This window comes from Chrysemys picta, chromosome 1, assembly GCF_011386835.1.
Source record: "Chrysemys picta bellii isolate R12L10 chromosome 1, ASM1138683v2, whole genome shotgun sequence".
NCBI lineage: Eukaryota > Metazoa > Chordata > Testudines > Emydidae > Chrysemys > Chrysemys picta.
In genome coordinates this window covers 169,546,928-169,572,742 of record NC_088791.1, presented here as the reverse complement: position 1 = coordinate 169,572,742, position 25,815 = coordinate 169,546,928, and the positions used below count along the sequence as shown (strand labels likewise).

At 48.3% G+C, this 25,815-nt stretch overlaps 2 protein-coding genes across 3 annotated transcripts in view; both read right to left on the bottom strand.

The window, feature by feature from the left end:
- The window catches only part of LOC101954165 (T-cell surface antigen CD2-like), a 42,783-nt gene extending 34,757 nt beyond the window's left edge, over nt 1-8,026 (bottom strand). The window contains exon 1 of one of the 2 annotated variants that reach the window (XM_065575191.1): nt 7,896-8,026. The gene's annotated coding sequence lies outside the window, so the exon portion shown is untranslated. Of the gene's footprint in view, nt 1-3,612; nt 3,912-7,895 lie in introns of those variants that run through there. The other variant, XM_065575190.1, reaches the window with a different exon arrangement.
- Nucleotides 6,334-25,815, bottom strand: part of LOC101931190 (T-cell surface antigen CD2-like) — a 41,008-nt gene continuing 21,526 nt past the window's right edge. Inside the window, exons 3-6 of the mRNA XM_065575203.1 lie at nt 19,753-20,004; nt 12,101-12,238; nt 11,351-11,470; nt 6,334-9,169 (exon numbers count right to left, since the gene is read on the bottom strand). Of these exons, the coding sequence (XP_065431275.1) occupies nt 9,027-9,169; nt 11,351-11,470; nt 12,101-12,238; nt 19,753-20,004 (653 nt within the window). The 3' untranslated portion in view covers nt 6,334-9,026. The remainder of the gene's footprint in view (nt 9,170-11,350; nt 11,471-12,100; nt 12,239-19,752; nt 20,005-25,815) is intronic.

Here is a 25,815-nt window from a genome sequence, read left to right as displayed (position 1 = left end):
GAGGGAGAGTCTGGGAGTTATCTGAGGGGCGGGCTAGGTGTTATTGGAAAGTGGGTTTCCATTAGAAGATGGGAGGGATTTGGTTACTAAAGCAGAATGCACCTGGAGGCCGTGATACACCCTCACAAATTGTGTTTATCCTCCTAATGCCCTCTGATGCTTTAAAATTTATATGTAAAATGCTTCATTTCCCACAGTTCCCGTCAAAGGTTTCCAGGGAGCAGAGTCTCTCTCAGCCCCCACCAGCACTGAACAGCACTGTTCTAACCTGGAGGAGAGACTGGAAGAGGGATCTGGAGTCAAAGGGCCAAATACTCAGCTGGTTTAAATCAGACTAGTGCCACTGACTTAAGTGGCACTACACTGATTTACACCAGCTGGGGATCTGGCCCAGAAAGGGGGAAGAGCGGGCATGGGGAGGGTAGCAGGGTTACTTAACCAACCCTGGGAAGAAGATCAGGATTCTGTTTGAATTCTGGGCTATGGTTCAGGGCAGTTCTTATTCTTTCCAAACTGGTTCTGGCCCCTGCTTCCTGTCAGCACCTCTATCCCCCACCTAGCTGTTACAGAGGAACCACCTCACAAATACAATAAACAATTCTTGGGCCAGCAGCAACCCAGACAGGAAACCAGCACAAGGCTAGAAAAAGCGCGGTCTCCTGGCAGCCACAGTGTGCTGCTGCTGCTGCCGCCGGCATCTTTACTGAGACTCCTGGGGAAGGTGGCTACAGATGGTTTCTCTGATCTCTCATGAGTCCACTTCGCAGCTAGAAATCTCAGGCTTCAGACACAGTCAGCCAGAGGTGTGTATAATATAGCATTCAGAGAACTGACAAAGCCGTTGTCTCTCTGCAGCTCTTACCAGAAGCCACAAAGAGCTGGGCTCTTGGGTCCATTTTTGTTACCCCCTCTCTGCACAGCTCTTACGATCTCAGGGGACACTGTAACCATGTAATGCAGCTTTTCAATCAGTTCCCTTTTCCCACCAGTTATCGCTGCTTTTCCTGACCCGAAATCTTTCCTATTGTCCTTCTTCTCACTGCCCAGTCCCCTACTTTACTTCTCCTGATCTTTTATGTTAATCATCTCTCCTCCTACCCCAGCTCTGGTTCATCCTCTACCTCAGCATCCAGATCCTTCTCCTCCCTCCTTCTCTGACAAACTTCTCCCCCCGCCTCCCAACTGCCGCCCCTTCCCACGGGATCTGAGCCCCATCCCCCAGTTTGAGCTAGTCTCCCACTGGCAGCTTCCTTCTCAGGACAGCATTCGGTGCTGCTGCATCATCGCTGCTGGCCCTAGTAGCACATCAGTAACTCGAACCTGCAGCAGGTGCTATTGCTGGCACCAGGGTTACTGCATTACAGGCACCCGACATTTTCTGATAACAGCCTGTGCACTTGCTCTGATAGATGCAACAATTGCTATGAGATAGGATTATTATTATTATTTTGGTATTGTGGTACAATAGTGTCCAGAGGCCCCTGTTATGTTTGAGGGTCCCATTGTGCTAAGCCCCACACAGAGAGAGAGAGAGAGAGAGAGACCCTGACCAGAAGAGATTAGGGGGCGGGTGGTGGAGGATGGACTTTCAATAACACCAATGTGAGCTAGGTGTTTCATTGCCATTGACTTTCAATGGGAGCTGGGTACTTCACTGCCCCAGGTTCTTTTGAAAACCTTATCCTCTACTTCAGGCAATAAACAGAGTATTTGACTAAAAGAAAGGTAAGCAGCTGAGGTGTGTGAGGCAGGCAGAGGGAATGGTCAATGACAGTAGACAGAGCTGGCTGTCATCACTGTAAAAGCGAGCACTGAGGTCATATTGTGAAACTGATCAAAATAGAAGAGTGGGGAATAGATCTAGAAAGGCAGGGGGCCAAAAACAGAGCGATGGGGCACCCCCTAGACAAATGGTCTAATGTGCAGCACACAGCCACCACTCTGGAGAAAGAGCAAGCGGCTTGAGAAGGAAAGGTGTGAAGCCAGAGGGGGACGGAGCAAGTGACATCAGCAGAGCATTCAGGAAGATGCGGTGCACAATCGTGGCAAACAGCACCGAGAGCGAGGCTGACAAGCAGGGTGAGGGGAGCCATGGCCCCTGAGTGAAGAAGAGCATTCAGCAGCCTGAGGAGGGCTCGAGGCAGTTGGAGAGATGAGAGGAGCTGACTTTCTCTAGATAACAAGGATAAGCTGAATGTAGGGGCCGGGGGCAGCGGCAGCAGAGGAGGGTGAGTTCAAGGGTGGGTAGGAGGTGAGAGCTGTGGTTTTGAGAGCAGTCAGGCCAGCACACTCAGAGTGCAGAGCTGTTGATCTTTCAAGTGATTCAGAGACAATGGAGACAGAGTGGGAGGGAGATGCACACATGTGACAGAATTGGGAACGGAAGCAGGCATCCCACACACCAGTACAGATCATTAACCAGGGGCTCAGCCTTTGCAGCCCCGCTGTCAGACAAGGAACAGCCAGGCACGTTGTGCCACACCTGGACTGATCAGGGGGCCTGGAAAGGGGAAGCACTGTTTAGGGGCCTGAATGCTCCCCACTTCTGCCAGACACATCACAGAGGTTCATTGCAGACTCAGCACCTTCTCACAGATTCCCAGGCCAGAAGGGACCATTGTGATCATCTCATCTGCCCTCCTGTCTAACACAGACCATGGCACTTCCCCCCAGTGATTACTAGAACAAGTCCCAGAGCATTTCTTGTAGCTGATTGATTGACAGTAGCTGGAAGGAGCAGCTACGGCACCATGCTGTCGCTAGTGCTCACGTAGAGACTCTCTCCTCTATCTACTATTAGAGCAAAGGGGTAATAATAGGAACTGATCAATGGCCTGGTGGTTTAAGAGCCCTATTTGCTGCTATAAATTGGCCCTAGCTTTACAAGTCAGTTTCGCCTGCCCACGTCCAGATCTCCCTGACTTCTTCTGCTTCCATCTGCCAGCTCTAAGCCTACTGGAGCTGTCCCATAGCTTGTAAATACAGCCTGTTAGCCCCAGTACTCCTTCCATCTGATGTGAGAGACTGGGGCAGAAAATGGAACTGGAATCTTGTACCCGGCAGCATAGAGCAATAATTGCTAGAGCTAGCCTTCATGACCTTGCAAGCCCAGAGCGTGAGACACTAGGACAGAGAACTGCACCACTAGCATGGCCAAATGCAGGGTGATTATCTTTTCCCCCCTGTTGACAATGGAGCAGCACTTTTAATTGGCACATCTCCCCTGCAACGTCAGCCATCCTCGGGGATACAGCAGCAGATGGATGGGAGCTAGAAGGCAAGATGCCGGGCTCAGTGAAACCATTCTGGGTCCATACTTGAGCTGTCTAGCCTTTCCTATTTCTCATTGCATCTCATGGCACTTGAATAAGGAGGCGAGGAGTACATGGCTCATTTATCCAATCACCAGAGGAGCACACTGCTTTCCTGTCAACAGCTGGGCATGACGGAGAGGTGCAGGCGGCTCTTATAAAGGGAGGCAAACTCTGGAGAAAATGCCAAGTTATTCTGGTCTCAGAATAGATAATATTCATTTACACTTCACTAGCAACTTTTATACGGAAGGGGCCCACAGCACCTGACAAACTCTGACAAAATCCATATAGGACTCACCTTGGTCACCACTGAAATACAGTCACCTCTGGAGTGGAAAACAGCAACTGGAATGCACCACAAAGCAACAGGACACAGCAGGTTATGGAGTCAGTACTACAGGGGCATTTAGGGAAACAGGATAGAATTATCTATGTCGGAACGTGCCCAGGATTCTGTGGCTAACACCCTAGGGAGCTGGCCAAGGGTCCTACAGGGAGAGGGTCATGAATAGTCAGTAACTTGTTTTTATGTTTTATGAAAGTCAGAGCCTCCAGCCGCACAATACCTCCAGCCCCATGTTGGAGCGCTGCATCAGTTCTGACACAGAATGGAGAGTGCCACCTGCACACCACAGCCTGAACTTGCGACAAGCGTTTCTTAGAAGTCTCCTCCCCAAATACTCATCAAACCTGACCCTGCTTAGCAGAGATAGGCACAAGGCCAGGTTACAAGCACAGCAGAAATTGGCTGGCCTTTCATAGGAGGTGGAACATACAGGAGCAAAGTCACCCATCTTTCAGAACATTTTACCCTCACAGCTTCTGTGAGCTGGCGATATTAGAAGCCTTGATGGGTGTGCGCTGCTGTTGCATTTCTGAGAAAGTTTGCTTTCAAAAACCCCACAGGGCTGAGGGATTTTCTGGGGATGTAGGAAGCGTTTCAGGGTGTTGTATCACCCTGGCCTAGCAGGCTCCTGTCCCTGCCAGTAGGTAGCTGTGGGCAAGAAACTGATGCATCAGCTGTTAACACACCAGATTCTACTCTGCCTGGAGTGCACACTGAGAGAAAAAGTGCTGTGGGCATCCACTCCGAGGCTTCATTACAGGCTGCCCATCAAAGCCTGTGCTGACAGGGCCGTGCTGCCGTACTCAGACTGTAGTGCTTCCCAGCTGTTCTACAGCCCAGAGCTCAAAGGGTCAGCAGAGTTTTATCGCTTAGCTACGCTTTAGCATGGATGGAGCTAAGGTGCTGTTTAAACCTGGCTTATGTACTGGCTGGCTGGCATGGCCAAAATGATGGCTTTGTCATGGCAAAGAATACCAAGTCACCATTTTAGCTGAAAAGCCCCTCAAAAGTCTTGCACCCCACACCTCCTGTTTGCCACCCCATGCCTGATCTCACTGCATATGCCCCCTCTCATCACAGACCAGTAGCTGACCTTAGCAGGAGACTTGCTTTACTGCTTGTCCTTCCCACACCCCAGCTCCAGGTCTGATCCTAAAGGGGCCCACACAATTGTCCAGGCTCCTTCCCCTGAAACACCCACAGCCAGGCCCCAGCTTAACTATACCCATTTAATATTGGAGCATTATTCTTTTCAACCCACCTTTTGGGGTGTTAGCAAAGAACAGACTTTCTCACCTACATTTCTATCTAGAACCACTTCAGTGTTTTGTGTTAATTTGCTGCTCCCTCGTGGTCATTTTGCAAAACTGCATGTCTGTAAATGAGCACTCACACCGTGTGTTGATGAAGGTACAGTATTATACAATCTTACATAGATTGGCATTACATGTGATATTATTCAGTATTAGGATTATTATTACTGGTAGTTCTTCAAGCCCCATGACTTCCTTGCCCTTCCAGTCAGTCACCATAAATTCACATCTTTTCCCTCTTCCCTTGAGCTTGCGGTTTGGTTGTTTAATAATGACGCTAACATCACCTTTCCTGAACACGGTCAGAGAGTTCCAAAGCGGCATAAACTTGGAATCTCCTTGTCTCATCTCCAGCAATGGATGGTCTCTCTTGAAATGACAGTTCCTCCAGTGACAAATGGAGTTGCCATCTTTGAGATGCAGAACCACCAGCCACTGGACCAGGGGTGGGCAAACCACAGCCCGCAGGCTGCATCCAGCCCACGAGCTGTTTAAGCCAGCCTGTGAGCTGCACCCCATGGCTCAGCCCCACTCCGGCCGGGGTGCTGGGTCGGGGACCGCACCACACGGCTCCTGGAAGCCATGGCATGGCCCCACTTTGGCTCTTACACGCTCCAATGGGAGCTGCAGGGTAGGTGCTTGCGGGTGGGGCAGCGTGCAGAGCCGCCTGGCAGTGCCTCCATGTAGGAGCTGGAGAAGGGACATGCCACTGCTTCCGGGAGCCTCTTGAAGTAAGCGCCGCTCAGAGCCTGTACTCCCAAAGCCTCTCCCCATACCCCATACCCCTCCCGCTCTCCAAACCCCTTGATCCCAGCCTAGAGCACCCTCCTGCACCCCAAACCTCTCATCCCACTCTAAAGCCTGCACCCCAAAGCCCACACCCCAACCCCAATTTTGTGAGCATTCATGGCCCCCCATACAATTTTTATTCCCCAAAGTGGCCCTTGGGCCAAAATGTTTGCCCATCCCTGCACTGGACACTTCCCACACCTGAGCCCACGAGGGAGCCCTCTTACTGCCCCCTCTCCCCCAGGGACATTTGCCCCCACCCCAGTGGGCAAGCCTTGGGTCTGTCCTGTTTCCTGGCACCAAGAGGAGCCATTGTGGTTTTGGCAGTTGCAGAGCCCAGCCCGACAGAGCCAGAGCTGGGTGCTGACCATGCTGCCAGACTCATGGCATGCACTGTAGTTACCAGATCACTATGTTGCAATGCATGCACACAGCTTACAGGGAATGTTGGCCCCAGTGAAAAAAAACAAACTGTACATTCAATCTTTTAACCAGCAAGGCAGTACAAACATCGGCAAGGCTGGTCAAAAACCTGCCAGTTGGCAACCTCAGTGACAAGTACACATGGACATTTGCCAAAGAACAGAATTTTATTTTATAACCTCTTGTGGAAAGTTTAATCTCTTTATTAAGAACAGAATCAGCACACACAAAAAAACCAACCTGCAACTTAGCACAAGCATGTACAATTAAAAACAAAAAAGAAAAGTAAAAGCTGAGAGATTTCCCCTCCTGGCCTTATGTTGCAGTAATAAAAATCTTTAACAATTGCTGTACAGCTGCAGGGAGGGAGCAAAGAGAAATGGAGTGTTCTGCCTGCCTGCCGAGCGTCCAAAGCTGGCTAGCATCTTAGCTTTCCCTGGACCTTCTCCCAACACATGAGCCAGGACAGGACTAATGACCAGCACCCAGTTCAAGGGGAGAACCCTACTCCTGCACAGTCTCACCAGACTTGCATGGTAGAGTCTGGTGATAGAGGTCTGCCTGCAGGGAAGGGGGGGGGGGGGGAGAAAAGGGGATGCCTATGGAGATCCTGCACCCTAGGTTACCAGTTCCCACAGAACAGAAGACTCATTCCCCTATATTTCCTGGGTACAGGGAAGCTCAATCCAGCTCGAGTTTGACTGAGACCTACACTGACAGTAGCGGAAACATCTCTTCACAGGCACGATTCTGAGGAGGATCACTGAGCCCTGGGTTTAAGGACCAGCATTGATGTCACCCTGTTTGCCTATAGCTGTATCAGCTACAACGCACAGCAGACAGGTCGGAAACCCCAGAGCTGACTGCACCCAGCACTTCTTTGGCACTACTGAACTCCCCCACAGCGCACCATCAATGGGTATCCCCACATTTCTACCTGGATGTGCCCATGAGGGATGTGATATAACCCCCCCCACACACAGCCACATTCATGTAAAGGGCTCTGAGCAACATTCCAACTGAGAGGGGATGGCCTAACGCCTTGAGAAAATCCAAAGGGCCAACCCTTTCCCATCATAGAAAGTCTGAGCCTAACAGATGGGGTGTTTCCTAGCAGTAGAGATCGGTTGAACAGGCACCTGTGGCACATGACATCTAAGAACCTTCCCCTCCCTGCTACTAGACCTGCAAGATCTTATAAATGGAGTCCTAAAAATCAGAGAAAACAGAACAGGAACAAATTACCCTGTGGCATCACCAATACAGAGCTTTGCCATCAAAATGTGCAAAGTGATTTTTCAGATATTGTGTGCCATTCTCTCCAGCTCCCAGGCCAGGAGACAGGGAATCTTTCCTTACTGAGGTGCTTGCAGCCCGCATCAGAGAGTGTGTACAAACCACCACTCAGTTCTCTTTCCATAGGATTTGGGGGGGGTGGGGGGTGGGAAATGTCAGTGAATGGTGACCAAATGGAGGACATAACAGCATTCATTAGAGAAAATGCAATGTTCTCAGCCACCACAGCTTTGCCAATGTAGCTCAGCCCTGAACTGCATCACCTACTTTGACTTTAAACTGACCCTCACCTCCATAGCTCTCTCAAAGCAAGGGAAGCTTGATTTCTTGAACCCACCCCAGCTCTCATTCCCTACCCCAACACACTGGGAACGTAGCTCAGCCCAAACCATAAGTTTCCCAGGATAGACTCACCTGCCGTTTTGCCAGTGTTCCTTTCTCCTGGCCTGTAGGGTCCCCTGCTACCTTGATTCCCCTTTATATCTCTGCTAACAAGTCTCCATCAGAACCCCACTACTCCAGTCCCAAGTCTCTTCTAAGCAAAGTCAATGGGTATAATACTGAGCAGGCTCCAGGATGAGCCCACTTAAGGAATTCTCTAAGCTGCAGCTGTCTGTGCAGATAACACAGAGGAGAAAAAGCCCAAGCACACACACTGGACCAGCTTAATCAGCCTGCACTAGCCAGACCATTATATTTCAGGCAGTAATGCCTTAAGGATTACACCACTCAACAATCTCAGCTTTACACTAGCCACCTTTTCAGAATCACAGGTGGATGCCATGAAAACCCTTATGATAAAGGCAAGCAGCCCAGTGACACACCAGCTGCAAATCACTCATCTCACTATGCAATCAGCATCCGTGGAAGGAAAATATATAACCACCTGTTGGTCATTACTGAGCAACAAATATACTGGGAGATCCAAAGTCATCCTCTTCCAATACGTCCAGCCATCACAGCTGGTTCACATCTCTCAGCATCATATAATAACTAGTTATGGTGAAATGCAAAGGATTAGGTTCAGATAAGCACCCATCACAATGAATGCTTATCTCAGCCTTCCCCTGACCTCAAGTTTGCAAAATGTGGCTGGAAATCTCATGAGAATAGGCTTTCCCAGGAAATTTCTGACACATCCTGGTTTTGGTCTCAGATTAAATGTTGTGTCCATCCCGGTACCTAGCCAGGAATCTCAGAGGAGCAAAGACATGAAAAATAATGGGCGGGGGGAGGGTTACCCAGCTCATTTCAGAGCATGCCAAACCGCTTCATAGCTCAGGAACAGTCTTATAAATAGGCAAATGGTCATGGAGTTGGGGGAAGTCTTATTAATATTTGAACCCTTTTGCCCATTGCTAATGATAGCGCCCAAGCATGGTTTTTAATAAGGTTTGCAGGCCTGTAATCTGTGCGCATGTGGACTTTCCCCCTCTAATTCAGTTATTTTGCAGACAAGTTCTTACATGGAATGAAACTATGGAATACAGAGGGGATGCCCTCCCCCTCCCCCCGGCCCCAGGATGGTACAGTGAGCGTGTCTGGTCAGGGATCAATAGGATCAGGGAAAGAGTCGCACAAAAATTCTTCGTTGTTGATGTCAACAACCACCTCTGGATCCGGTGTGACCTCAGACTCTGCCTCCATCTTGGGCTCTGCCTCAAGACCTTGACAGGTCTCTGTGCTTTCTGGAAAACAAGTGAGAAATGGTTATAAACATTTGCTACTGTCTTAACTCCATCTCTGCTGAAATCCTCACCCAGACTTTCATCTCCTTTTGCCTTGACAATCGCAACTCCCTTCTCTATGGCCTGCCCTAGTCCCAGCTCTCTGCTCTCCAGCACACTCAGACGCTGTTGTTTCCTTCTGACAGGCACAATGAAGCACAACTGCTTCAGCCCATGCTGCAAACTGCTCCACTGACTCCACATTCAATTCAGGATCTGGTTCAAGATCACCTCCCTTGTTTTTAAATCCCTCTAGGGATTTGCCACAGACAACAGCACCGAGCTCATCTTTCTCTAGTCCCCTCTCTGTTTAATTTCTTCTCACCCAGAACTGGTTTCCTCTCTGTCCTTCAGTACAATCTGGCAACTATTGCTTTGAGACAAGCTCTTGCCATCTCTCTCTGCCTTATTAACTTTCCGTATATTTTCAAATCTCTGATCTAAACCATATCAATTCTCCCTTGCCTATATCTCTACATTTAACTCCTCCTCCATTATTATTGTACTATCTTGCTCTGTAACTATATTTTTTAACTCTGCAACACATTTTAAGGGATACAATATATTTGTAAGATGCAATACAAGATAAAACTGTATTTTATTATGGCTCCTGTGGTAGAAGCAGCTAGAGTTAGGGCTGAGTTTCAGTTTCCTTTCCAACCCCTCATTTTTCACTTGCTCATCATGACTTTCTCAACCAGATTCTTTGGTGCTGGGATTTTCCATGCTTAAAAACCCCACATGCAATTTATTTATAAAGTTAGAGCAAAACGAGTTTCAGCCATTTTTGAATCAGAGAAGCAAGTTAAAAACATCCTTCTTCCACAGGCTCCTATTGAAATGCAGTACATGCATACCTCCATTTCTCTTAGTACGCTGCCAGAAAATGTAAACATACCTTGTTTTATAGACCTTCCTAATGAAGAGAAGGGATTTTCAATGGGAAGAAAATCAGTTCAATGTTTTAAAAGGTTGGCTCATTAAGGCTGGAATGATTGCACATGTGCATTAACAATGACACGGCCCTCTGACATAATGCTTTGCATCAGCAGAGTGCAAAGCACCTGACCAAGGAGGTCAGTTTCAAGGTCACCCAGCACATCAAGGGCAGAGCTAGGAACAGAACCCCTATTTCCCGAGTCCCAATCCAGTGCTCTGTTCATCAAGCACACGCAATTTATTTTTGTGGCACCCTTGTCAATAACCGCTGAAAACCGAGGGCATGCAGTTTTGCCTGAGGATGATTGAACCAATGGTAGATTATGGATAACTCAGTTAAGGACGTCTCAGTAAAGGACAGTTAAGTTGAGGCCACAGTTTAAGATGCCAGAGATAAGGAAGCCTCACTTAAAAGTCTCCCAGTTAGGGCAGTTTCGGTTAATATGGGTTAGTAACGGATATGCTGCTGTTAATGTTCATTTAAAAAATCAGGAAAAGTAAATGCAAAAAAATGAGTTTAATGCATCAAGCACTCACATAGAAGATTAAAAAAACAGTTTCTATCCCCACATTAACCTGCCTGCATTACACATATACCATGTTTTCCATTCCCGATTTCTTTGGTAGATTTAAATATGAATGTATTACTAATTGTGGCCCTGATTCAAGAAAGCAACACAGCATGTGCTCAAGTATCTCTGACTTCAACGGGATTTAAGCATGTGCTGCTGGCTTATCACATTCTTAAGCACTGTGCTGAATAAGAATGATTTCTAGAATTGGGGGCAATGTTAATGAATCTAGCTTATAAATATACTGGATATGCAGGGTGGGGAGCTAACATTACAGTAAAATTGCAAAGCTGTTTTTAAAAAGATATTTTTAATAACCAGAAGGTAAAATGGATGAGCCCTCCTCGGCCCCACGGCAGGAGGTGCATTAATGGCGTATTGGTGCACTTATTGGGTATTAAAGGCACGAGACCACAATGCACCAAGAGCTGACAAATGCACATACTGATGTGGCTTAATGCGGTATTGACAGGACAGTGCTGGGAAGCTTGCACTTCCAGTAGTCATATTTGGCCTCCAGACTGTCCAGCCAACTCTTTCCACCCTCAATAACATACATCAATTTTATCCTCCTCCAATTTCCTAAACGAGTTATTTCTCAGAAAGCTACAAATCAAGACCCTGTACCAACCAGGGTTTGGAGGGCTGTCATCTGGGGCAGATGGTGCCTCATGGTGGTCTCCATTTGGAGGGCTCTTTGTTTCTTCATTGGAGATGACTGACATCGTCATTCCCTCTTCCTTTTCCTCCTCTGTAGAAAAGCAGATGAAAGACTGCAAGGAAGCAGGAACCAGGCCCCACCCTCCATAAACTCTGGAAATATTCAGTGTGAAGCCTGACTTTTCACACTCATCTTGGTCTCCATCTTACATGGCCCTGGTGCCATTCCCAGAGCAGACTGATACAGGGTATTGACACTATAAACTTTCCAAATTTGGAGAGCTGACAGGATTGCCACCTGAGGTGGCCTGGCTATGTCTGAACTCAGAGCACAGAGGGCCTGATCCCAACAGGAGATTCAGTGGGAGGAACAGGTGCTGAGCTCCCTTCAGGATCAAGCCTAGACAGAGCAGTAGGACTTCTTTAATGTGCCCCCACTGATGTTTTCAGCACAAATAGCTCCTGCCAGCAAATCTGAGGTGAAAACAAAAATGTTCCTTCTGGAACTCACCAGCAGGAGACTTTCCCCCAGCAACGAGCAGGTTTTTACAAAGCTCAACTTTACTGGGACAAGGGCAGGAATGGAAGGAAGACAAGACTAGCCACAAAGTCTAGTCAGTATCTATGGAGAACCCAGCAAATTGGGAAATGGAGCTGTGTTTAGACTGTCCTAGGACAGACTCTTCTCAACCCAGTAAGAAGCAGAGAAATCCCCGCTCACCTGAAGGCACCGGAATGAACTGCTGTTTGCTTTTCAGGCAGCAGCATGTTATCAGTGACGCTATAACAGCCAGGACAATTGCTCCCCCTCCACACGCTGCCAGGGTGTAAATGAACCAAGGTTCCTGCAGCAGGTTTCCTGCACGAAGGACACCGCATGTTAGTCAGAGGAACTGAAGCTTGTCCTCCTGAGCTGAAGAAGCCCTGCAGCTGAATTCAAGTCAGTGAAGAATACTGAAGAGGTGAGTGGGCTGGGGGAATTAGGAAGAAAGGATGGACTATGTGGTTCCTAACTGTGTTACAGATTTTCTCTTTATTCCTCTTCCCAGCCAGAGCTAATGTGAAGCTACCAGCATGAGGCACGGACTGCAGATGGCCTGTCAGAAGGTCACACACAGGTTGGTAAATATTATCCAGCACCTTACTCATTGACTGGGGATTTGTCAACTACACAGATTTAGGGTAAGTCTATACTACCCGCCGGATCGGTGGGCAGCGATCGATCCAGCGGGGGTCGATTTATCGCGTCTAGTCTAGATGCGATAAATCGACCCCTGAGCACTCTCCCGTCGACTCCTGTATTCCACCATCGCGAGAGGCGCAGGTGGAGCCAATGGGGGAATGGCAGCAGTCGACTCATCACGGTGAAGACACCATGGTAAGTCGATCTAAGTACGTCGACTTCAGCTACATTATTCACGTAGCTGAAGTTGCGTAACTTAGATCCACCCCACCCCCCCCAGTGTAGATCAGACCTTATATAAGAACTGAATTTACTTCAGAGAGGTAAAGAGAAATGGACAGAAAGACAGGCAGATGGCGCAACAGACTTACAAACAGACTGAGATCCTCCAAAGCACTCCTCCTGTGTAAGGATGGTTTGTTCAGAAGTAGGACATTCAGAAGAAAAACACTCTTTTTCCAAATATGATAAATGTATGGAGCCAAATTTAACCCCGTATAAATTCACTGAAGTCAAGAGAATTGCACCAGGGTTAGATTTGAACCATTGATTTTATTATCACTTGGTTCCTTTTTGATCTACTATTCCCACACCTTGAACTAAGTATACCTGTCAATCTGTTTAGTTAGTCACCTTGTCTAGCTAGCTACAGTAGGTTGTTTAGCTAGCTAGTCAATTTATCTATCTACAGTGTCTCTCTCCACAGGGACCAAATTGAATACACTATTCAAAATACTTAAAATAATAATAATTAGGGCTAACTGAAGTTAACTCACGCGATTAACTAAAAAAATTAACTGCAATTAAAAAAATTAATCACAATTAATTGCACTGTTAAACAATAGAATACCAATTGAAATTTATTAAATATTTTGGACGTTTTTCTATATTTTCAAATATATTGATTTCTATTACAACACAGAATACGAAGTGTGCAGTGCTCACTTTATATTATTATTTTTATTACAAATATTTGCACTGTAAAAATGATAAACAAAATTAATAGTATTTTTCAATTCACCTCATACAAGTACTGTAGTGCAATCTCTTTATCATGAAAGTGTAACTTACAAATGTAGATTTTTTTTGTTACATAACTGCACTCAAAAACAAAACAATGTAAAAGTTTAGAGCCTACAAGTCACTCAGTCCTACTGCTTGTTCAGCCAATCGCCAAGACAAACAAGTTTGTTTACATTTATGGGAGATACTGCTGACTGCTTCTTATTTACAATGTCACCTGAAAGTGAGAACAGGCGTTCGCATGGCACTTTTGTAGGCAGCGTTGCCAGGTATTTACATGCCAGATGTGCTAAACATTCATATGTCCCTTCATGCTTCGGCCACCATTCCAGAGGACATGCTTCCATGCTGATGATGCTAGTTAAAAAAATAATGCATTAATTAAATTTGTGACTGAACTCCTTGGGGGAGAATTGTATGTCTCCTGTTCTGTTTTACCCATATTCTGCCATATATTTCATGTTATAGCAGTCTCGGATGATGACCAAGCATATGTTCATTTTAGGAACACTCACAACAGATTTGACAAAACACAAAGAAGGTGCCAATGTGTGATTTCGAAGGATAGGTACAGCACTCGACCCAAGCTTTAAGAATCTGAAGTGCCTTTCAAAATCTGAGAGGGACGAGGTGTGGCGCATGCTTTCAGATGTCTTAAAAGAGCAACACTTCGATGAGGAAACTACAGAACCCAAACCACCAAAAAAGAAAATCAACTTTCTGCTGTTGGCATCTGACTCAGATGATGAAAATGAACATGGATTGGTCCGCTCTGCTTTGGATCGTTATCGAGCAGAACCTGTCATCAGCATTGGCGCATATCTTCTGGAATGGTGGTTGAAGCATTAAGGGACATATGAATCTTTAGTGCATCTGGCACGTACATATCTTGTGATGCCGGCTACAACAGTGCCATGCGAACACCTGTTCTCACTTTCAGGTGACATTGTAAACAAGATGTGGGCAGCATTATCTCCTGCAAATTGTAACCAGACTTGTTTATTTGAGTGATTGGCTGAAGTAGGACAGAGAGGACTTGTAGGCTCTAAAGTTTTACATTGTTTATTTTTGAATGCAATTATTTTTTGTAAATAATTCCACATTTGTAATTTCAACTGTCATAATAAAGAGATTGCATTACAGTACTTGTATGAGGTGAATTGAAATATACTATTTATTTTGTTTTTTACAGTGCAAATATTTGTAATAAAATAAATATCGAGTGAGCACTGTACACTTTGTGTTCTGTGTTGTAATTGAAATTAATATATTTGGAAATGTAGAAAACATCCAAAATATTTAAATAAATGGTATTCTATTATTGTTTAATCGTGCATTTAATCGCATGATTAATCGCGGTTAATTTTTTTCATCGCTTGACAGCTCTAATAATAATTAATACCCTTTTAAATGTCCTATGTATCTTCTTGCTTATTTAAACTACTTCTGCATGCTGGACAGACATCTTTATCAAGCTACTTATAATTCCCAAGTCATTTTCTTTAGATCCCACATGTTCATAACCCTTCAGTGTTCCTGAAAAGTTTAAATTATTTTGGTTAATATGTTTTATGATAACAATTATCCAGGATAAATTTCATCTGCCATCAAGTTGTCTAATGCCCAGTGTATTTAGATTCATTATCAACCTTACAAAACCTGCATTTGTCCATTTGCCTGGAGCAAGTAATATTTTTCTGACTAGTGAGTAGAATATCATCAGTCTTTTTCTAACTATAATCATCATAATGGCAATTAGAAGGGGAAAGAATACAGCAAAAATAATCGATCATTACAAAAAAATGAAAACCCATGAATTCTCTACATTGGTATTCAAAACCCTTTTTACTCACTGTCCGTGAACGTTAGAACGAAGTAAATATTTGTTCACAGAAAGCAAAAGTGTCACCAGTTCCCAAAACTGGGCTAATACTCCTGCCAATATGTGTTCATACAACTTTTCACTTCAGCAGTGCTTGCCCAGCTCTCATGACATTCCTTGATGGGTTTGTGAACTGGAAATAGGGAACAAATATTACACTTTGTCACTGAGGCGGCCCCACAGTGCATATACTGCAGGGTGATGATCAGATCCCTGCATGAATGATTGCAGGGCCTGATCCACAGCCCATTAATGTCAATGAGGGTGTTTCCAACGATATCAACAGGCTCTCGATCGAGCCCGCACCGAACCGTTTGTGATCCGTCCATTGGGTGAAATTTGTTCACACGAAAGGGACGTCAATTGTAAACAAATGAATGAAATCAGAGTCCGCAGACAATTTGCAAACAGGGAAAACGCTTAGATGAATAAATAAATAATCTGTGGCAAATTGTTTGCCCAATACTAACAGTGCGGAAGGCTGAGGCGATACGTATGAGCTGGTTAATCTTCTTGACGATTTTGTACAGCTGACCTACGTGGAGGGTAATAAAACACAGCACAATACAGCAGCTGAGCCCAGGAGCCGAAGAACTAGGGTAGTGGGTGCTGGTTTATTTGTGGAAGTGCTGGAAGGCTGAGTGAGGAAGGTATGTCAGGATAGGAAGAAACCCATGTTCTTTTGATTGTGGGGTAGGATATCTCTGATTTGTCAGTGGGGGAGGTGCATATCAATTTGGGAAATACATTGTAGGACAGGGATTCTCAACCTTTTTCTTGCTGAGGCCCCCCCTCAACGTGCGATAAAAACACCAGGGCCCGGCAGGGGAAGGAGGGGAGCAGGGGGCTCCAGGCCTGGGGGGAAACACCCTTGGACATAGGCATAGTTTTGCTTCTATTTGGGGGCTGGTGGGGCTCGAGCCAACTCTGCACAGCAGGGTCCAGGGAGGGCGTGCCACCTCCATCCCCTGACTCACTCAGGAGGCACCCAGCCTGTCCGGGCTGTGGGGGGGACGCACCCAAAAATATAACTCAAAGAGGGGACTCAGTTCAAAAAGTTTGAAAACCGCTCAAGATGAAGAGAGGGGGTAGCTATGGCCTGTGTGTGGGCAGGGGGTAGCTCAAGGTGCAGGGATGGGGTAGCTAGGGGCTGTGTGCAGGCAGGGGGGTAGCTCAGGGTACAGGGACGGGGTAGCTATGGCCTGTGTGTGGGCAGGGGGTAGCTCAAGGTGCAGGGATGGGGTAGCTAGGGGCTGTGTGTGGCCAGGGGGTAGCTCAGGGTACAGGGAGGGGTAGCTAGGGGCTGTGTGCAGGCATGGGGGTAGCTCAGGGTGCAGGGAGGGGGTAGCTCAGGGTGCAGGGAGGGGGTAGCTCAGGGTGCAGGGAGTGGAGTAACTAGGGGCTGTATGCAGGCAGGGGGTAGCTCAGGGTGCAGGGAAGGGGTAGCTAGGGGCTGTGTGCAGGCAGGGGGGTAGCTCAAGGTGCAGGGAGGGGGTAGCTAGGGATTGTGTGCGGGCAGGGGGTAGCTCAGGGTACAGGGAGGGGGTAGCTAGGGGCTGTGTGCAGGCAGGGGGTAGCTCAGGGTGCAGGGACGGGGTAGCTAGGGGCTGTGTGCGGGCAGGGGGTAGCCCAGGGTACAGGGACGGGGTAGCTAGGGGCTGTGTGCGGGCAGGGGGTAGCTCAGGGTGCAGGCAGGGGGTAGCTCAGGGTGCAGGGAGGGAGTAGCTAGGGGCTGTGTGTAGGCAGGGGAGTAGCTCAGGGTACAGGGAGGGGGTAACTAGGGGCTGTGTGCGGGCAGGGGGGTAGCTCAAGGTGCAGGGAGGGGGTAGCTAGGGATTGTGTGCGGGCAGGGGAGTAGCTCAGGGTGCAGGCAGGGGGTAGCTAGGGGCTGTGTGCGGGCAGGGGGTAGCTCAGGGTACAGGGACGGGGTAGCTAGGGGCTGTATGCAGGCAGGGGGTAGCTCAGGGTGCAGGCAAGGGGTAGCTAGGGGCTGTGTGCGGGCAGGGGGTAGCTCAGGGTACAGGGACAGGGTAGCTAGGGGCTGTGTGTAGGCAGGGGAGTAGCTCAGGGTACAGGGAGGGGGTAACTACGGGCTGTCTGTGGGCAGGGGGGTAGCTCAGGGTACAGGGAGAGGTAGCTAGGGGCTGTATGCAGGCAGGGGGTAGTTCAGGGTGCAGGGAAGGGGTAGCTCAGGGTGCAGGGACGGGGTAGCTAGGGGCTGTGTGCGGGCAAGGGGTAGCTCAGAGTGCAGGGAGGGGGTAGCTCAGGGTGCAGGGAGGGGGTAGCTAGGGGCTGTGTGCAGGCAGGGGGTAGCTCAAGGTGCAGGCAGGGGGTAGCTCAAGGTGCAGGGAGGGGGTAGCTCAGGGTGCAGGGAGGGGGTAGCTACGGGCTGTGTGCAGGCAGGGGGTAGCTTAGGGTGCAGGGAGGGGGTAGCTAGGGGCTGTGTGCAGGCAGGGGGTAGCTCAGGGTGCAGGCAGGGCGTAGCTAGGGGCTGTGTGCAGGCAGGGGGTAGCTCAAGGTGCAGGGAGGGGGTAGCTCAGGGTGCAGGGAGGGGGTAGCTACGGGCTGTGTGCAGGCAGGGGGTAGCTCAGGGTGCAGGGAGGGGGTAGCTACGGGCTATGTGCAGGGAGGGGGTAGCTCAGGGTGCAGGGAGGGGGTAGCTATGGGCTGTGTGCGGGCAGGGGAGTAGCTCAGGGTGCAGGGAAGGTGTAGCTCAGGGTGCAGGGAGGGGGTAGCTACGGGCTGTGTGCAGGCAGGGGGTAGCTCAGGGTGCAGGGAGGGGGTAGCTACGGGCTGTGTGCAGGGAGGGGGTAGCTCAGGGTGCAGGGAGGGGGTAGCTACGGGCTGTGTGCAGGCAGGGGGTAGCTCAGGGTGCAGGGAGGGGGTAGCTACGGGCTGTGTGCAGGGAGGGGGTAGCTCAGGGTGCAGGGAGGGGGTAGCTACGGGCTGTGTGCAGGCAGGGGGTAGCTCAGGGTGCAGGGAAGGGGTAGCTCAGGGTGCAGGGACGGGGTAGCTAGGGGCTGTGTGCGGGCAAGGGGTAGATCAGAGTGCAGGGAGGGGGTAGCTCAGGGTGCAGGGAGGGGGTAGCTACGGGCTGTGTGCAGGCAGGGGGTAGCTCAGGGTGCAGGCAGGGGGTAGCTAGGGGCTGTGTGCAGGCAGGGGGTAGCTCAAGGTGCAGGCAGGGGGTAGCTCAAGGTGCAGGCAGGGGGTAGCTCAGGGTACAGGGAGGGGGTAGCTAGGGGCTGTGTGCAGGCAGGGGGTAGCTCAAGGTGCAGGCAGGGGGTAGCTCAAGGTGCAGGGAGGGGGTAGCTAGGGGCTGTGTGCGGGCAGGGGACAGCTCAAGGAGCAGGGAGGGGGTAGCTCAGGGTGCAGGGAGAGTTAGCTGGGGGCTGTGTGCGGGCAGGGGAGTAGCTCAGGGTGCAGGGAGTGGGTAGCTCAAGGAGCAGGGAGGGGGTAGCTCAGGGTGCAGGGAGGGCGTAGCTCAGGGTGCAGGGAGGGGGTAGCTATGGGCTGTGTGCGGGCAGGGGGTAGCTCTGGGTGCAGGGAGGGGGTAGCTATGGGCTGTGTGCGGGCAGGGGAGTAGCTCAGGGTGCAGGGACGGGGTAGCTAGGGGCTTTGTGCAGGCAGGGGGGGAGCTCAAGGAGCAGGGAGGGGGCAACTAGGGGCTGTGTGCAGGCAGGGGGTAGCTCAGTGTGCAGGGAGGGGGTAGCTCAGGGTGCAGGGAGGGGGTAGCTACGGGTTGTGTGCAGGCAGGGGGAGCTCAAGAAGCAGGGAGGGGGTAACTAGGAGCTGTGTGCGGGCAGGGGGTAGCTCAGGGTGCAGGGAGTGGGGTAGCTATGGGCTGTGTGTAGGCAGGGGGTAGCTCAGGGTGCAGGCAGGGGATAGGTAGGGGCTGTGGGTGGGCAGGAGGCTCCCAGTGAGGCTCCCAACTTCATGCGGGGGGGGGGCACTGGGGTTCCCAGGTTCAGCCATCCGCTGCTCCTGGCTTTGGGGGGAGCCCCCAGCTTCAGCCCTCCGCTGCTCCCAGTTTCAGCATTGGGGCTCGGGGGAACCGGGTTTCAGGCGTGGGGCTCTGCGGCCCCCCTGAATGGGCTTGCGGACCCCCCCCCCCCCATTGAGAACTGCTGTTATAGAACATGGATACAGAGCTGGGGGGGCGGGAGAGAGGGAGGCGAGGAAGTCAAGACGCACTTGTCTCTGCATGCAGATACTGACAATGACAACTCCTCTCACCCTCATCCTGAGAGGGGCAAAATGAAGATAAACTGTGGCTAACATCACTTACCTGTGTTACACTTCAGTTCTATGACGGAACACTCACTGATGCTTTTGTTACGGTGAATCTGACAGTCAAGCTTTCCAGTCACCTCTGTCACCAAAATCATCCACTTGCCATCATCCTCAGTCTCAGTCAGATCCACAGGTTGTCCATTCAGCATCCAACGAAAGCGGGGACTGGAATGGTTAGCCCTCTCGCAAGGTAATTCTCCTCCCTCATTAATGTGGCCGGAAACATGAGCTGGGATTTGGGTTGGCTCTTGTCACACAAGATGGGAGTTAGGAAAACACGAGAGAAAACAGAGACAAGTTAACCAGACATGGCAATGAACGTGAACAAAAGTGGGTATTTCTGCCATTTGGACACAGACCACAACTGCATTTGCCATGTGTTAGTTTGCACAGAAATAAAAGATGGGAAAAAACGAGGTTCATCAATGCCGGTAATCCCTCCAACACCTGGCCATCCCTCTGAAATCCCACAATAGCCTGTCGCAACCCTGCAGTCCCACCAATTTCCATTTTCTTCTGCAATCCCACAGTTATCTCTCCCAGTCCTTCAATCCTACCAGAGTCTGCCCACCCCAAGGCAATCCATCCAATAGTGCAGTGGTTCTCAACCCGCGGCCCAATCAGCACACATGCAGCCTAGGTGACATCCTCAGGACCATATAGGGAGTATATATATTGTGCGGATGTGGCCACATAACACATAGAGAGCCGCATATGCAGCCCACAGTGGTAAATAGGTTGAGAACCACTCCTTTTCCTCCTCTTGCAGCCTCACCAATGCCAGTTCCTCCTCCTTCAGTCTCAGCAGTGCCCATCAGCTCCCCAGCAACTGCAAGAGATCATTTGTGGGATACTCCCACCTGATCCTAATGGTCAAATCCTGCACAATGCTCCAAGAGAGGACAGAAACTTCCACGGTCCTGGTCAATATGCAACAGGAGAATATCCTTTCCCGCACCCCATATCCGGTGATCAATTCAACCCTGTGCATGCGCTCAAACATCACTGTACAGTAGATAGCAACAGAGGGTCCTGTGGCACCTTTGAGACTAACAGAAGTACTGGGAGCATAAGCTTTCGTGGGTAAGAACCTCACTTCTTCAGATGCAAGTAATGGAAATCTCCAGAGGCAGGTATAAATCAGTATGGAGATAACGAGGTTAGTTGAATCAGGGAGGGTGAGGTGCTCTGCTAGCAGTGGAGGTGTGAACACCAAGGGAGGAGAAACTGCTTCTGTAGTTGGATAGCCATTCACAGTCTTTGTTTAATCCTGATCTGATGGTGTCAAATTTGCAAATGAACTGGAGCTCGGCAGTTTCTCTTTGGAGTCTGGTCCTGAAGTTTTTTTGCTGTAAGATGTCTACCTTTACATCTGCTATTGTGTGGCCAGGGAGGTTGAAGTGTTACCTGCCTGTTACCTGCCTGTTACCTGCCTCTGGAGATTTCCATTACTTGCATCTGAAGAAGTGAGGTTCTTACCCACGAAAGCTTATGCTCCCAATACTTCTGTTAGTCTCAAAGGTGCCACAGGACCCTCTGTTGCTTTTTACAGATTCAGACTAACACGGCTACCCCTCTGATACTGTACAGTAGATGAGTATCTAATGTCATTTACACCCTGAAATACTTCTGATGCCCAAGTTATTGGCTATTATTCTCTTGAATGCCATTAATTTGAGTTTCTCCAGTGGCACTGGAGCAACTCATTCCAGAGTCTGATTGCCCTCTGAGAAGAAAATCTGTCACATGAATGTAATTGAAACTCCTGGTTTGGTTTGGTTAATTTCCAGATGTGCCCACATTTTTCCATTGCTGATTAATTCAATTAACTATTTACCTGAATGGTCATGAGATATTGATTGGAACTCCTTCCAAAAGAATTGTAATTCCATCATACCAACAGCCCTTGATCTTGGAGACCTCTTATGAAATTACTTATTTGGACATCTCAAACCTTTAATTTCACAGCATCGTAAATATATATGGTACTCTTGAAGGAGAATTGACTCATTCTAGAGCTGGGCAAACAATAGGCAGTAATTTATTCCTCACCTCTTCTTCTGTTCACATATTGCCTGCAAACTGATGATCATTCTCTTGAATGTTCCAGATTCTGCATTCAAAATTATTTGTAGCATAAACTCTGAATAATTTCTGGCCTGTAGCTTGCAGTTTGTTGAGAGTATTTGAAATTTGAGCTGTGTTGGTTATGTTAATCAGACCTTTCTCAAATCTCCCTCATTCTGATAGATGTCATTCATCTTAATTTACCTACATTTCACCCAAATTTGGAGTCTCTTCGGTTTTCTTGTTGAAATTTTTTTATTTCGGAAATAAAGAATCATGAAACCGAGGTTATCAAAAGAGTTCTTTACACTAAATAAATGAATCCCAGATCATTTTAAGTTTCCCGAGTGAATACATTTGTGTCTCCATCAGTTTGGCCCATGACAATAGATTATTTTCTATAGTTGAACCATGGCAGGTAGTGAAGTATGGACTAGACATACAAGTCACATGGTATATTTCTGTTCCCTGACTATGTAAGTAACTCACACATAGGTGTCTGGTGTGAATATTCATGTTCACAAGCTCAAAATTCACTTTCCTTGAATACTATCCAATATTCACCTAAAAGACATTGCACCTATGAGCATTCCTGCCAGTAAATTCTTTCACTAGATGCGTGGCAAGTGAACACATAAGGGTTGAAAACACACGAAAGCAAATGGATTTAAACATAGGAAAAAGTAGGCCTGAACATTTTCTGAACGATTTGCCCAATTCTCATCTAAGCCCTTTGGGCCAAGGAGCCCTGTCTTTGACCAGCTCTCAGCTGGAGTTCTGCTTGTCTGCACTTGGCTGGCATTAAGTTTCATTTGTCTTCACTGAGATCAGGCCACTTTGACATTTTCATTATAATCCCATAAACTCCATTTCCTCTTAAAAAACCTGGGACGTTGTAAAGTAAATGCAGCGTAGAACAGGACCTGAGAGAATGTGATGCAAGGTACCAGCCTATTTGAATCCTGGAGGGGACAGTGCAAGGTGCCAGAATGACAGTCCTGGAGACTGAAGTCCTCAGTTTATCTATGGCACTGGTATAAAGTGGTCAATGGCAGTGCAAGCCTCCCCACACTACCCCACTGATGGGCTAAGTGAACTTGCACCAGCCGGGAGATTCCCTGTGTGAGGAGAAGCACCACTGATGTAAAGCTGTCAGAAGTGGCTTTGCCGCTTCCCACACCAGCTCTGCTATCTCCTATGTCAGAGCTGTGCCAACCAGTGAACAAAGGGAGCGGGAAGGTTGGGACAGAGGGCATGGTGGAGCAAAGGGCCACTATGACCAACTTCTAAGTGGTATAATACCCCTGACGGACCTGATGTCATCAGCATAAGTTAAACCTGCACACTGGGGGTCAACAGTTGAGAATCAGGGAGTGGCAACAGCATCCTTGTCAGACCCTTTCTCCATTGCACTGAGCAGCTGAGAAACAAGCCCAGGTGTATCTCAAACCTGACCCGGAGAGACCAGCTCTTGGGGGTGAGAAGAGAGTTCAGTCATTGTCATCCAGCCAGTCCTTAGCCTACCAGGCGAGATTGCCAGCAAGGGGTCAATTAGTGCCAACAGTGGCGATGGTTTTGTGACAGCTGCTACCTGTCCCACTATGGAAATGGACTAAAATCCACAACTCCGTGCCTAAAATCTGCTCTCCAGAAACACACAACCCACACTGCTGTCTCTGAAGTCAGGGGGTGAAGGCATCTTCTCCCAGCACCTTTATGCTCTCAGTGGGCTCAAAGGATATGGGAAGTTGGCAAAGTGGATGCAAAAAATATCCTTTTGTTTGCATGCAACACTATGGCATTCTGCAGAGCTGAAGACCTACAAACTGTGTTTGCTAATCCAGAGACCCCTACAGCTACTGAGAGCCAAACTGACATCTTGGAAAGAACTGATCCTTCATTTAAGCTCTCAGATTCAAGAATGATTGATTCCAAACAAGGGTCACTTACCAGACACTTTCAGTAAGAAAGATTTTTTGCTTGTGTTTGTAAGAGCAAATTCATACTTTCCTTCATTCTTCCTTGACACATTCTTCAGTTGCAGAGATCTGCTCTGCAAGCACATAATCTTGTTACAATAAGTGTCACATTCTGTAGACGAAGTATCATAAGGCGTGGGCTTCACACATGGGTCATCTCCCCAGGTTACCCTAGCGAGATTTTTTAGGCTTTGAATTCCCAAAGGAAAGTTGACTGAGCCACCAATGATTCCATTGACAGTGTTTGCTCCCTCATTAATTGGCCCGCAGCAACAATAATAAAACACAGTCACTGATTTTATTGCATGTCCATCCATTGGTTCTGATCTGGCTGACTCACAAAAGGCAAAACTCCAGATAAGACATAAAAATGGTAAATTGGATCACAGTGGGAAGGTGGGAGAGGGGAAGAGAGGGGGTTAAACCTGAAGTGAAGGCTAACTCTGCTATCCTGCAAAGATCAAGGCAAGGGGCACACCATAAAGCCAGAACTACAGAGACAAAGACATGAGCATACCCTCTTCTTTTCCTCTTAAGTTCCTACCTCCAACAGCTCCACCTCTCAGAGCTTAGAGGCTGAGACAGTATATAGAGTCCAACACTCAGAAGGCTAACTGGGACCAGTTCATGAATTAAATGAGCCATAGTACATATGGCAGTAAAAATAACTTACACCAATATAGCACCGTTCATCTGAGGATTTCAAAGGCTTTTGCAAACATGAATCAATTAAGGCTCACATTGTCCCTTTGCATAGGTCACTACCACTATCAATGGAGGGACATAGTGGCTATTGCTAAATGACTTGCCCAAGGTCATATGGAGAGTTGGGTCTAGAACCTCAGAGTCCCACATTCCCACCTCCTGCTTTAACCAGCATGCCACATACAAAGCCTCCGAGGCAATCATTTTCAGCTGCGTTCAAGGCTGCAGTATATCAAGGCAATAATGCATTGTTAGTTATTACTAATTTATAAAAAAATCTGTCTTACTTTGGTCTGATGGCCCCTTTTCGTGCTTTAGCGCTTACAACACTTGATACTTCCCAATGCCCGGTGGTGACCTTACAAAGGTATCCGAGCAAAATGAAGGTTTCCGCTCACCTGGGCGAATCTGTGCTAGTTTCATAAAGAAAACCCCACACTTACCATTAATCATGATTATTATCACCAGCACGCACTGCAGGGTAAAAGGAGATTTGAAATCCATTTTAAGGAGCTTTTTGCATCGTCTGTTAAGAACAGGATCTGGCTACACGGCTAAACGAATCTGCTGCTCAGGAAATGATGTCAGAAGCAGGAACAAAAAAAATCAACACACCCATACTGAATAATGTATCAGAATAGATCTTCAAGGTTCCAGGTGGCTGAACTCATGCTGCAGTGACATGAGCCATGATCTGCTTGCCAGGCCCCGCATCCAGGAGCTGGGTGTGTGTCAGAATGGGATTCAGAAAGGGAGGAGAAAGGACTCTCCCAGCCATCTGATCAGATTTAGGAAGAAGCCAGTGTAAAGCCTCTCATGAGCAAAGGAGGAAACACCTGTTTCCCTCACTCCCTTGTTCTTTTTCAGTCTTTGGTTGATTGGTTTAAAGTGCAGCTCAGAAAAGAATGGCTATGGTCAAAGAAAGCAATCTGTACAACCACACCCTGTTTTTCAGAGGTATTGAGCACCAACAACTGCCACTGCAATCAATGGGAGATGTGGGAGAGGCCATCTTTGAAGATCAGGCCAGCACTGTGAGCTTGAACTTCATGGTGTTCTCTCAGGGACAGACTCTTTTGTCAGTGCCACAGGAGAAATATATCATGCCTGAATGGGCCATGCACAACCCCCAGTGGAGACTGATACCTACAGGAAGCTGAGGTGGGTTGATAAGGAAACCCACCAGGCTGGTGCTTGGTCATGCAGTGTTTGATTTGATATGACTGGCAGAGAGGAGACCGAGAGAGAATCAGTGTGTAATAACGTCTGGAGTTCAATGCTGTCTCACGTAGGAGTCTGTCCGGATT